At 37.4% G+C, this 14,899-nt stretch overlaps 1 protein-coding gene across 1 annotated transcript in view; it reads left to right on the plus strand.

Moving 5' to 3' along the window:
• CFTR (CF transmembrane conductance regulator) overlaps positions 1 to 14,392 on the plus strand; it is a 132,728-nt gene extending 118,336 nt beyond the window's left edge. The window contains exons 26-27 of the mRNA XM_034431038.3: positions 5,056 to 5,161; positions 13,783 to 14,392. Of these exons, the coding sequence (XP_034286929.2) occupies positions 5,056 to 5,161; positions 13,783 to 13,983 (307 nt within the window). The 3' untranslated portion in view covers positions 13,984 to 14,392. The remainder of the gene's footprint in view (positions 1 to 5,055; positions 5,162 to 13,782) is intronic.
• The last annotated feature ends 507 nt before the right edge of the window (positions 14,393 to 14,899 follow it).

Raw genomic sequence — 14,899 nt, forward strand, 5'->3', positions numbered from 1 at the left:
CTCATCCCTGCAGGATGGTTTCTGTCCGAAGACCCATCGGCAGCGGTTTGGCAGCCGGAGTTTTCGTGGCATTCATCAGAGCCCGCTATTTCCCCGGACATCCAATTCTTTTACTCTCTTGATATCGTATACTTTTGTTTGTTCTCTAATCCAAGATCTTTCTATCTTGTCTTGTACTCCCGAGCATGTATCTTTCCATGGCTCTTGGTGCCACTTGTAACTTTTGTATTGATTGTGAATTTAGTGCCCGTGTTTCACTGGCATATGTTAGAGCAGATAGCACACACTGATCGAAAACTTTTCTCTTCAGGCATAGGGGTAGGTTGTTCTTGAAAATTATGCTTAGCTTGCCTAATGCCTGCCAACCACATTTAACATGCCATTCAATTTCCTTTATTGTACCACCTTCCATTGAGATCTGTTGACCAAGGTATATCAAGTGGTCTACTATGTCTTGTTCTTCTCCAGATATAAATTTTTCTTTCTTTCTTTGGTGAATTTATTAAACATAACCTAGGTCTTTTTTAGGTTTATTTTTAAGCCAAATGGTTCTCCTGCTTTGTGCAGCTCTTGTATGTGTCTTTGTAGGTCTTCTGGGTCTTGTGAGAAAAGAACAACACCAGCTACAAATCTTAAGTGATTTAAATAGGTGTCATTGATTTTTATTCCATCTTTTGCCCACTCTAGTTTGCAAAACACTTCTTCAAGGCAGGCTGATAAAAGAATAGGTGATATTGTATCACCTTGTTGTACACCTCGTTCTGTGTTGATTTCCACTTTAAGATCATTAAAGCAAATTTTCGTTATTGTTTTTTCATATATTGATTGTAGTAAGTTTATGCAAGCAGCATAAACTTACTACAGTCAATATATGAAAAAGAATGGCAAAACTTTGCCTTAATGATCTTAAAGTTTACGCCTTGGTTGAGAAATGCATTAATTATTGGTTACTGGAATACTGAGTCAAAGGCTTTTTCATGAAAGCCATGCACAGGGGCATGGTGTACTTGTTGTACCTGTCAAGTCTGCCTGCATTCAAATCCTAAGAAAGAAAAACCCAAAATCCATTGATTTAGAGAAAAAGTACTTTTGCTAAGAATGAACTGATAGCAGCAAAAGCAAGGCAAGATCTGGGAAAAACCTGTGTGAAAGTTACAATTTGAAAGTCATCCTCAAACTCTGCCCCAAGGGGCCAACACAGAAAGACTAATCAGTGTCCAACAGGATGTTATGAGAAAGGCTCTTCTGCAGGTATTTTGTGCCTCTTGAGTCCCAGGAAGGTTGGCCTTGAAAAAGTCTTAAACAACTCCACTCAGCAGCGCCATAGTTCATGAGTGAAAACCTCCCTTCCAATTCTCTTGAAAACTCTTCACACTAACTTTCTTCCCCATCCCAAATGCCTAAAACCCCCTCCCTGTTTCTATGGCAGCCGAGAGCAAGCAAGCTGCAAACTCCACACATGGGAACCAGCTGACAGTACCTTTCAATGACTTGCTGAACAACCTAGATATGATCCATTGTGCTGTAACTACTTCTGCACCCTGCCTGCTCCTTTGGCGGTGCATCATTTAATGTTCTTAGTATATGTTTTGCTATTATCTTGGTGAAAACCTTGTAGATGACTGAAAGGCAGCTTATTGGGCAATACTTTTTAAAATCATATTGGGTCCCTTTCTTGTGCATAAAAATCACTTCAGCATTTTTCCATGCATCAGGTATTTTTTTCTTCTCTGAGGCATCTCGAGTATAGTTTTGCTGGTATCTTGTGTAAACTATGACCGCGAGCTTTCAGCATTTCAACCATAACAAAGTCATTTCCTGAAGCTTTGCCATTTTTCATTGATTCTATGGTACTTGATTCTTCCTCCACTAGGATATCTGGCATTTCCTCTTTCGTGGGTGGGTGTTGTTACTTGTGAACACTTTTGATCTTGTATAGCTCTCAGTAGAATTTTCCAATTATTTCTAACACTTCCTGTCTTGTTCTACACACAGAGTCATCTTCACGTTTTAAAGCAAAATCCTTCTTTCTTGTATTTATAAACTTGCATTTTGCTCTATTAATCCCTTTGGTTTTTTTCAATTGTCTTTTTAACAAGCTTCATGTTAAACTGATGTATTTCTTCTGGGATACATTTTCTTATCGTCTTGCAAACTTCAATGTACTCCAGTTTATTAGTGAAACTTCTGGTATTCTTCATTGTCTGCCGTTTTTTTTCATTAAATCAATAGTTTCATCAGAGCTTTTTGACTGTACTGTAAGGTCCCAAAATACACTTGAGTTACTGGAATGCCAAAGAGAGAGACTCAAGACGAGGCTTGCAAAAAAACCAGATTTTATTTATGGCCAAAAACAAAATACTGGGTGGAACTATATCCAGAACATACAGATACAATGCATGCGAGGAAATAGCCACACCTTGGGGAAGGTATGGCGTCCTTTTATACCCTCAGAGACGTCAGCTTAGTACCCAATTCTGGCCTCTTAATTTAGGTTTGCGTATTTCTTGTTGCCCTGCAAGGGGGAATAGAAACTTCCCAATTAGTCATCTTGAGCATTCTTGAGCATTTCTTTGTTTACTCAATTGGCCACTTTGGCCCCTGGCTCTGGAAGACCCAGGAGTTTATCCAGATCAAACATAAATTAGGACTGAGGTGTAAATTATCCCTTGGAGATACGTACCATGCTCTTAGATGGCACAAGAAAAAAACAGGGAGAAGATTGATATGGGTTCAGGTCAAATGGCAGGGACATATGTTTGACAAATACCAGATACATTTCAGAGGCCTAATAACAGAATATGTTTGTTACAGGAGATTCAAATATAAAGGCATAATATATGTGATACAAATACAAAGGCATATATGTATTACAGGAACCTAATGGTTACAGAATCTAGTATACCAGTATATCATATTCTAGTATTATTTATTATATCCTTATTATTGTTTCCCTTCAGTACAAAGTGTTTTTCTGGTGCTGCTATAGGTGTAGCAGATTCAAGGATGTTTTTCAGTATTTGTTCATTTTGGTCCATAATGTTCATCTCTTCCAAATCTTGCAATACAGCAAAGCAATTTGATAGATTAATCTCAAAATTGCTGTTCTCTTCTAACAGTTTATCACTCTTTATTTTCGTTTTTTTGTGACATCTTTATCATTTTCATATGCTGTTTTCGGTCTACCTTCACTTTAGCTCGTACCATTCTATGGTCACTTCCAACATTAAAACGATTGATGTCAGTCAGTACAATTGCAAAATATGGTTTTATCACTTGAATTATGTAATCAATTTCACTTGTGTATCCAGATGGACTCTTCCATGTCCATTTTCTGCTAGCTTTTTTCTTTTAAAATGAGTTCATGATATAAAGTTTCTGTTCTTCAGAAAAATCTACTAGTCTGTTACCTCTATTAACTCATTCACCACTTCCATACGGACCAGTCACTTTTTCTCCAGGTATTGTTCTTCCTATTCTTACATTAAAGTCACCCATTAGTATTGTAAAACTCTTCGACCTTATCATCACTATAATTTATTGTTAGCACATAAGCTTGCATTGTTTGTCCAATTGAATGATACATTGGACTACTCTGTTTGATATACTTTCAAATTGTACTACAGAGTCTTTCAGTTTTTGGTTGATGAGAAAACTAACTCTACTACATTGTCCATCTTTGGTACCTCTAGTGCCCAGTTCTATCAAGTTCAACTACATTTTTGCGTTATCATCATGTTTCACATAATCCAATGATAGGTAAAGGTAAAAGTTCCCCTCACACATATGTGCTAGTCATTCCCGATTCTAGGGGGCTGTTTCAAAGCTGAAGAGCCAGTGCTGTACAAAGACATCTCCGTGATCATGTGGCCGGCATGAGTAAATGCCAAAGGCGCACAGAACACTGTTACCTTCCCACCAAAGGTGGTCCCTATTTTTCTACTTGCATTTTTTATGTGCTTTCGAACTGCTAGGTTGGCAGAAGCTGGGACAAGCAACAGAATGTCACCCCATTATGCGGCACTAGGGATTTGAACTGCTGAACTGCCGACCTGTTGATCGACAAGCTCAGTGTCTTAGCCACTGAGCCACTGCGTCCCTTTTAATCCAATGATATCCCAATGTATATTGTTGAGTTCAGACAGCAGTTCTTCTAGTTGAGCGTCCGTTTTCATTGTTTGAATGTTGACTATTCCTATGTCCAAAGTCTAAAGGCAGCCTGATTTAACTCGGTGATTCTTATCACCCTCTGCCTTCAGGCAGGTCTTCCCGCTGCCATGGGTAAGTTGCCCTAGGGCCAATGGTGGGATTCAGCCAGTTCGCACCACTTTGGGAGAACTGGTTGTTAACTTTCTGAGCAGTTTGGCAAAGTGGTTGTTGGAAGAAATCATTAGGGCAGAGAACTGGTTGTTAAATTACTTGAATCCCACCATTGCCTAGGGCCTCAGAGGAATAAAGGCTGTTTTTGAGGTTGTACTGGCATATGGAAAGAATAGACCATAATCTGCCACACTAGTCCAATGCGGGTTGGCAGATGTGATCAGGGTCAGTCTGCAATATAATGCAATATAAAAGGCAATATGCAATATTCTCGTTATAAAAACACTACAGATGTACAATAATGTAAGCTAATTTAATTATTGCAACTTTCCATTAAACTCTAGGAAATAGCTTGGTAATGATGTTTGATCTTTGATAATTGTTTGATCCTTGTAATCTTGTGCCTATAGTTATAGTCCTTGAGATTGCTTTAGGAGAAAAAATAACTATTAAACAAATTTAACCAATTGTCTTTTTTTTTCTTTGTTGTAGCAAATACTAACTTTTTCTAACTTTCTAATTTTGGTTTGTTTTGCCATGAAAGTTACCTTAGTAACGAGTTAGGCCTAGATTTAACTATATGTATCATTATGATATTGCATCTGAACTTTATCCACCATAGACTAATATAATAAAAGTGGACAAACATTGTAAAAATGTCTGGTAAAAATCTTGGCTTCTAACCACATTTTTATATTGCATTTGTTCACATACTAAAAAATGTTTCTCTTTCAGGACCTTCCAAGTCATCAAAAAGACACTCAAGCAAGCATTTGCAAACTGTACAGTGATTTTATCAGAACATAGATTAGAAGCTCTGCTAGAATGCCAGCGATATTTGGTGAGTGGTGATTAAAAAAGTAAATCCTAAGAGATATCAAAGAATTTACTGCACCCAATACATTTTTACCTCGTTTTATTTTTATAGCTACTACTAACTCTCCCAGTGTCAGAAACTACTATGTACAGTCCCCCCAATTGCTAAAGTGGCTTATTGTGTTTTGTATAAATGCCGGTTTGAAAAGCTCATTCTTCTTTGGATTCCAACTAATAGCTAGCAGTAAGATAGTAATCCACACCTTGGCACTCCCAGACTAGAATTTCCAGAATTGCTAGTCAGTGTGGACCCAATACATGTGAAAAATGCCTTGTGGCTAAGACTGCTGAAGCAGCAAATTTGTGTCTCTAGGACGAATGGCTTGAAGCCTTACATTTCCTGTCACAGAAGTACTGTGGGTCTATACACCCTGGGCTCAATTGCCTGCCTTGGTATAGCTGCTTAATAGAAGCCACTCTTCTAGGAACACATCTTTACTTGGCATACTCTTTCCTAACCCTGGTGTGTAAAATAGGTAGGAATTATATAACCTATTTTTACTAGCCAGTAAAGAAAATGAAGGCAAATAAAAATAAAATGAATTTTATGTCTACCGCCTGGCTCTGTAACATGAGACATGTGACTAGGAAAATCCATCTTCTCTTACTTGAGAAATAGATCAACCTTTCCACATCTAGACAGAATTAATTTACTTTCAGAAAAACAGAAACCAAAGAGAAAAATAAAACTCTTTTTTGAACTTTATGTACAGTATTCATTGTCAACATTCCAACTGATGAACCCAACCAAAACAAACACCTTCGAGATCTTCCAAAGTTTGAATGCAAAATTTATTGAGTACATCATTTCGGCACTGAAGAAGGCAAAACCAGCTCTAACTAATTCCCGTACTAACCCACATAGTTACAATATGGATTTCCCCCTCCCCCAATTAGTGCAGGTCACATTGTCCAATTGAGTGTCATTATTTTGTTATGAGAAAAGTCTCTGGTCCTGGCAGATACCTGCTGATGTGTCCTTGGTTCACACAGCTATTCTGCTTGAAGTCTTGAAGTCTCCATTCCATCTTGCCCTTCCTCCCCCTCTTTGGCAAGTTGAAAGTGCTAATGTTTGTAATGGCATAAGCTAAGGTGACCAGATTTTAACATTGGTAAAGAGGGACATTGCGGGCGTGGCTTATTTTGCGGGCGTGGCTAGCTGGTCACGTGACTGGGTGGGTGTGGCTAGCTGGTCACGTGACTGGGTGGGTGTGGCTAGCTGGTCATGTGACCGGGTGGCCATGGCTATGTGTATAGGGTAAGGTGAACAGATTTTAACATTGGTAAGAAGGACACCATTGTGGGCGTGACTTATTGTGTGGGCGTGGCTTGGAGGCCATGTGACTGGGTAGGCGTGGCTAGCTGGTCATGTGACCGGGTGGCCATGGCTGTGTATAGGGTAAGGTGAACAGATTTTAACATTGGTAAGAAGGACACCATTGTGGGCGTGACTTATTGTGTGGGCGTGGCTTGGAGGCCATGTGACTGGGTAGGCGTGGCTAGCTGGTCATGTGACCGGGTGGCCATGGCTGTGTATAGGGTAAGGTGAACAGATTTTAACATTGGTAAGAAGGACACCATTGTGGGCGTGACTTATTGTGTGGGCGTGGCTTGGAGGCCATGTGACTGGGTAGGCGTGGCTAGCTGGTCATGTGACCGGGTGGCCATGGCTATGTGTATAGGGTAAGGTGAACAGATTTTAACATTGGTAAGAAGGATACCATTGTGGGCGTGACTTATTGTGTGGGCGTGGCTTGGAGGCCATGTGACTGGGTAGGCGTGGCTAGCTGGTCAAGTGACCGGGTGGCCATGGCTGTGTATAGGGACTACTCAGAGGGCTGAAAAGTCATTTCTGACAGGTCCTCACACTTTTGACTGGTCCTCACACTTATGACCATCCTCACATTTATGCCCGTGCAGTATTCTTAACAACCATGTCACTCATTTCACAACTGCTTCTCTTCACCATGATGACAAGATAGGGCAAAAATGTAAAATGTGAGGACAGTCGTAAGTTCGAGGACTGGTCAAAAGTGTGAGGACCAGTCAAAAATAACTTTTTCAGCCCTCTAAGTAGTCCATATGCACAAAAGGACTAACCAGAGGGCTGAAAAAATCATTTCTGACAGGTCCTCGCACTTTTGACTGGTCCTCACACTTATGACCATCCTCACATTTATGCCCATGCAGCATTCTTAACAACCATGTCTATTTATTCATATTTGTTCTCTTTTATTCTTTAAAGTTTAACCATTCATTCTTTATCTTAATATCTTTATATTTGTTTGGGGTTGGCTTTCTTCCCTTTCATCTTTTTTATTGTACAGCAATCTTTCTCCTCAAACCTACCACCTCTCTCTTTTCTTTCCTTCTTACTTTCTCTTCCCCCCCCCTTCTTCTCCTCCCTACTTCCTCTTCCTTTCTCCTTCTCCTCCTCTCTTCCTCCCCCTCTTACCTTCACTCCTACTCTAATTTCCCTTCCCTTCCTTCATCCCTCTCTATTGCTGTATCCTTTTATGCATATGGACTACTCAGAGGGCTGAAAAAGTTATTTTTGACTGGTCCTCACACTTTTGACCAGTCCTCGAACTTACGACTGTCTTCACATTTTACATTTTTGCCCTATCTTGTCATCATGGTGAAGAGAAGCAGTTGTGAAATGAGTGACATGGTTGTTAAGAATGCTGCATGGGCATAAATGTGAGGATGGTCATAAGTGTGAGGGCCAGTCAAAAGTGCGAGGACCTGTCAGAAATGACTTTTTTCAGCCCTCTGGTTAGTCCTTTTGTGCATATGGACTACTCAGAGGGCTGAAAAAGTTATTTTTGATTGGTCCTCGCACTTTTGACCAGTCCTCGAACTTACGACTGTCCTCACATTTTACATTTTTGCTCTATCTTGTCATCATGGTGAAGAGAAGCAGTTGTGAAATGAGTCAAAAGTTTTCTTTTTACACCAAAGGTAAAAAGAAAAAGAGGAAAAATTTACCAAAACCATTCTTTGATATGGTAGAAGAATTCAATCTAGTGGATATTTGGCGGGTTCTGCACCCATATCAGAGGCAGTATACATATTATTCTAATCCTAAGAAATCTTGGTCTAGGATTGATATGATGTGGATAAGCAGAGATATAGGGTTAGATATTAAGTCAACAGAAATCATGCCCAACATTTGGGCAGACCATAATCCATTAGAGGTTAAATGGGAATGTACGCACAAGAGAAGAAATACAAGATGGAGATTAAATAATCAATTTCTAAAGGACAAGCAAAATGTTGAGAAAGTAAAAAAAGAATTAAATTTATTTTTTGAAGTAAATGAAAAGGAGGCAACATCTCGAAGTATCATATGGGATACAATGAAAGCGTACGTAAGAGGACTAGCAATATCGTATAGTGCACACAGGAATAAGGAAAGAAGAGAGAGGCAGAAGGCATTGATAGAAGAATTAGGGAAAGCCGAGAGGGAACTACAACATAAACCAGATAATAAGGATGTTAAAGAAAATTGGATGGTTATACGGCACAAATTAAACGTAATAGACCAAGAGGAATTGGCGTACAAAATGAAACGAACCAAACAATATTATTTTGAAAATGCAAACAAACCGGGCAGGTGGCTGTCCTATAGGTTAAAAAAAGAAAAAGAGAAAGGCATAATTCATCAATTGGAAGACCCGGAAGGCCACCTCAACAATAAACAGGAAGATAAATTGGAGATTGCCCGAGAGTATTATGCGGCTCTGTATGCGGAAGAACAAATTCCTAATGAAAAGGTGGTCCAATACTTGTCAAAAGAAAGTCTTCCAAAAATCGGGGAAGAGGATAAAGAAATACTTAATAAAGAAATAACGATGACAGAATTAAGAATGGTAATATCAAAACTTAAAAAGAATAAATCCCCAGGCCCAGATGGACTTCCAGGGGAATTTTATAAAAATTCGGATTTGGGAGAAATTTTGTTACCAAAGTTGTTAGAAATTTATAATGAGGCCCTAACAGAATCCAAAATTCCAGAATCATGGAGAGAGGCGTATATTACTCTCCTCCAAAAAGAAGGAGAAGACCCAAAATTAATTAAAAATTACAGACCGATATCCCTCCTGAATACGGACTACAAAATCTATATGGGTATTTTAGCAGGAAGGCTAAAAATAATTTTGAATAAATTAATACACAGTGACCAAAATGGATTCCTCCCTGGGAGGCAAATCAGGAATAATACAAGGATGATAATAGACATATTGGAATACTATGAGGAACACCCGAACAAAGAAATGGCATTGGTCTTTGTCGACGCCCAAAAGGCATTTGACAATCTTAATTGGCAATTTATGAAACAACAAATTATCCAAATGGAATTCGGATCAAATTTTGTCAATACGATATCCACAATCTATCAAAAACAAAAGGCTAATATATTACTGAATGGAGAACTAACTAAGGCTTTTCAAATTAGAAAAGGGGTCCGACAAGGGTGCCCTCTATCCCCACTTCTATTTATCTTAGCACTAGAAGTATTCTTGAGAAAGATTAGGAACAATAATGAAATAAAGGGTCTGACAATCAGAAAAGAGATATATAAGACACAGGCATTTGCAGATGATGTGGTATTAATCATGGAAGAACCATTAGAATCAGGCACTAAAATTCTGGAAGAATTGGGCAATTACGGGGAGGTAGCAGGCCTTAAATTAAATAAATCCAAAACTAAATTATTAACAAAAAATATGACGGAGGCAAGGAAAAAAGTACTGGAAGAAACAATGGAGATCCAAATCGCCAAGAAGGTAAAATACCTGGGGGTCTGGATTTCATCAAGGTGCTCGGCCCTCAGAGAGGATAATTATTTACCATTGATTAGAAATATTAAACAGGATCTGGAAAAGTGGGGAAGACTACAGATATCATTATTAGGCAGAATCGCGGCAATAAAAATGAGCATATTACCCAAGTTATTGTATCTATTCCGAACGGTCCCTGTTAAATTAGATAAAAAATTCTTTCTGGAGCTCAATAGCATCATCAGGAAATTTATTTGGGAGGGAAAGAAACCAAGGATAGCGATTAGGAATTTACAGGACAAGAAGGAAAGAGGGGGTTTCGGATTACCTAAATGGGAGTTATATCAAAAAGCTGCAAACCTAGTATGGCTGAAAGAATGGGCAACCCTAAGAAATAAAAGACTGTTAACTCTAGAAGGGTATGATCTCCAGAAGGGGTGGCATGCATATCTCTGGGATACTGGGAAGAAGATAAAAACTTACTTCCATAGACATAAAATAAGGGAGATCTTGATACAAATATGGGGAGAGATGAGACAGAAGCACTATAGGAAAATTCCGAGATGGCTTTCCACCATGGAGGCTATAATATATCCAAATGTATTAGAAATGGGTAAAACGTTCAGATACAATGAATTATTAGATGGGGGAGGGAACCTTAAAACAAGGGAAGAATTGATGGAACAAGGTATTTCTATAGACTGGTGGCCATATAACCAAATTAAATCCAGATATAAAAAAGATAAGGAGGAATTCGGCATTGAAATGAGCATAAATGGATTTGATAAGATATGGATGGGTACGGACGACAAAATTTTAGCTAAATTATATAATTATTTATTGGAGTATGATATGGCAGAGGAAGTAGTTAAAGAACCGATGTTAGCATGGGCCAAAAATATAGGACAGAATATAAATTTGAACGAATGGGATTCAATATGGAATAACAACCTTAAAATGACAAAGGCGACGGCTTATAAGGAAAACCAATACAAGCTGTTTTATAGATGGCATATGGCCCCAGCCAGGATAGCGAAGATCTACCCCAATTCGAGCCCTAAATGTTGGAAATGTGACCATCAGCAGGGTACTTTTTATCATTGCTGGTGGACATGTAATCAGGCACAAAAATTCTGGAGGATGATATGGGTATGGATTAGAGAAATAATAAAAGAAAATTTTGATTTTGACCCAAAAGCTTTTCTCCTGGGAATTTTGAAAACTGAATATGCAAAAAAGAAAAAGTATTTAATTATACATATTCTGACAGCCGCTAGAATTTCCTTTGCCCAGTATTGGAAAGAAAAACAAATACCACCTCAAGAACATGTTATTGGAAAAATATTGGAGTGCGCTGAAATGAACAAATTGACTTCAGAAATTAATGACAGAGAAGATTCAGAATTTTATAGCGTGTGGGACATGTGGTACGAATGGATGGGGGAAAGAAATAAAGAAGGTAATAGAGATTAAATTTTAACTAATTAACAAAATCTATATGAATAGTATTAGATTTAGTCTTAGGGAGTTGAGCACTATTATTTTTAAATGTTTGAAATTAAATCTAGCTCCAAGAAACAATATCAACAAAAGACAAGCAATAATGTATGCAGATGTATATATGTATATAACTGCACCAATGAACCGAAAATGTACCGATTGTATTACTATATGTTATAATAAAATCAAATTCAAAAAAAAAAAAAAAAAAATCTCTCTCTGCCTCATTTTGTCACGTTGCACCAAAGATCCTGGTTTCGGTTTCGTTTCTGCAGCTTAGCTAGGGGGAAAAAAAACTCTTTACACTGATTGTCTGTAGGGCGGCCCTTTGAAGCCCCGGGCAAGAGTTTAAACAGTTTTTTTTTCTTCTAGCCATCAGCTGGGGCTCAAGAGGCAGCGGGACTGAGGAGGCAGAATGAAAAATCGGGACTTTTTTGAAACGCCGCGGGACGCGGGACAAATTGCTAAAAATCGGGACTGTCCCGCCAAAAGAATTTCAACAGAATCTCAATGGGATAATCAGAAGGAAGAAACACAGCTCTGAGCTTGTTTGTCTGTTACCCAAGGCTTACAACCACTGAATTTCCATAGAGGAAATATGCATCAGAAACAATAGAAATCAGGGACACGCATTCCAGGGTAAAAGTGATCTAATGTTGTATTTCTAGATCAGATTGCTTATCCAATATTTAGAGATAAATATCTCGATAGTAAATGTTTTTCTGCTTCATTCCATGGAGTTTCCAAATTCTAATATGTTACAATCTTTAATTAGAGACTCAGCAATCTAATATAGCTCCTTTTGCTAGCTCCAATACGTTGTTTCCTGCCTAGACACTTAAAAGGTAAAAGGTAGTTCTCTATAGAAGAGGAAGAACTGGGAAGGATTTCTTTCTCCTATGTGCCAAGGTAAGTATCCCTCCTCCCAGAGTGATCCGTTTCAGGCGAGATTTTGTTTTCTGCTCCCTTTACAGTTCACCAGGCAAACTAAATAGTCATTCTTTCAAAACAATATTTTTAAACAACCATTTCTATGCATGCTAGAAATTGAAAATCTGGAACAAAAAGTAAAATAGCCAACAATTTTTTTTGCATGCTACTGTTGCTGGCTTGAAACTGATGATCTTCAAAATATTTTTGTTTTTGTTTTTTTTAAAAAAGAAATGCATAAAAAGAAACACCAAGTTTTGTATTAAAGCACTAACTGTCCTGAACGCAACCTTCCTTAAAAAAAGGTATAGTTCAACTGCACAATTATGCTAGCAAGAGCATGTTATGTATAAGTCAGAAACAGCACATATTGTTTCATGAACTTGTTTCATGCATACTTTTATTCACAGCAAAAGCATTATAAATCAAGCATGTTTGTTTGCTGAATGTTTTGATGTATACCTATTCCAAATGTTTATTTCTATTTCTCCACTATTCTTCTTCATTTATTGCACCCCAAACACATAAAGATATTTTTGGCAGAAAGGGAGAAGAATTGCCCTTCATTGCATAAGTATTATTCAACAATGATACCACGTTTGTCAGGGCCTTCAACAGTCTCCTCCAAATGAAGTTCTCAGCTACCCACCTGTCATGTGGCACAGCCACTTTTTGTCAGCAGAAAAGCTTGCAGAAATCAGAGTGGCAAAGCCTCCCTGACTGTATTTTCTTCCATTTTCCCTTCCCCTCCCCTCCTGTTCCCCTTCTCTTGAAGCAAGTTGGCACTAGCTGCAGTAAAACTGCATATTAATATGCAGTGTTGTTATGTACACAACCCATAATTTATGAGAGATTCAACATATGGTGGAAAAGGGAAACTAGTATGTGATGGACCAGTAAGTCCTTCTGAAGATTGAGTCTACTATAATAATATTTTTAGCTTATGGATAAGGTAGCTACAATGCTCAAATAAAATAAAATTGCAGGAGGAGGAAGAGGAAGAGGAAGAGGAAGAAGAAGACGACAACAGCAGGCTGAATGGAAGAAATGCTGTGTCTGGAAATAATCTGAAGATAATTGTCAACAAACTGATAGAAATATCTATTTAAAAACTCATTGACTTTAACATTGCTTATTTCTTAGTTAGTTACAGAATTATAGCCCAAGATGCCTACTTATGGCAGTTACTAATTCGTTCTATGTAATATATAAATGTATATTTTCTAGAGATGTGAAATAATATTCTTGTACAACAGGAAGAATACAAATACAATAAATAATTTGCTGATTATTGTCGTTCTGTAAAATAGCAGTTGATTCCTGAAAATATCAATTCATAAATAAATTTTATTTTCTCATTCTGATTTATTAGGTCATAGAAGAAAATAAAGTCAAGCAATATGAATCAATACAGAAGCTTCTGAGTGAAAAGAATTCTTTCCGTCAAGCAATCAGCTATTCCGATCGAGCCAAGTTCTTCTCAATATATCCCAGGAACTCAAGCAAGCAAAGTCCTAAAATCAGTGCTTTGCCAGAGGAAACAGAGGAAGAAGTTCAAGAAACCTGGCTGTGAAGATGCCGCAAGATGCTGTTGCATACAGTTTCCTAGAATTGTTCTGAGACAAATATCAGAACAAATGGGAACATAAAGAACACAACTAAAAATGCAGAACAAGAACAGATTTAGGAATTTAAATTAATGAATGTGTAATCTGTCTGCATAAAATGCTTCAAAATGCAAGGGTCAAATTAGGTATCAAGGACATGTATGTTAGACCTGATCCCAAAGAATTTTTTCATAAAATATCTTCTTTTTACAGATTTTGGGATGATCAGGATGATAATCAAGTTTTTAAGTTATAAATTGAATTTTTAAATATCACAGTACATATTTTTACAGTATGTTAATGTCATACAAAACAAGCATAGTTTGCACTTGTATTTTAATCTACAGTAAATCCATAAGCAAGTCTGATTCTAAAGGTCTGTTGTTGTTTTTTATCAGAGAACAGACCAAGGACAAAGCATATACCTTTTGCGATCATTGCAAAAGAGGTCATGAACTGTATTTATTGCTGTGCAAATTTATAGATATGTCAGCCAAAATGATCGTTTACGTTCTGAATTAACATAAATACAGGAATTGCTAGCTCTTAGTTTATGACAAAATTGGGCATTTAAATCTTCATAAGAACATATGAATATAAATTTAAATAAAAATTAACATATACATTTAATTGTATATATTTCAATTACATTTTCCCATTTCCTTTTCATACATAGGAAAAACAATTTAAAAATCCCTAATTTTTGTAATGCAAATGCATGAAAGCTGCATAACTTAAAAAAAAAGGTTGCACCCATTCATGTGATAGAAATTATATTTAATTTCAAATATATTATCTGTTATAATAGCCAGGAAAATATGAATTAAAAATTAGGAAGATGGAATTAATGAATTGCATTTGTCTTACTCTGAAATAATTCAG

Source organism: Pantherophis guttatus, chromosome 7 (genome assembly GCF_059756535.1).
Source record: "Pantherophis guttatus breed Tessera chromosome 7, ASM5975653v1, whole genome shotgun sequence".
NCBI lineage: Eukaryota > Metazoa > Chordata > Lepidosauria > Squamata > Colubridae > Pantherophis > Pantherophis guttatus.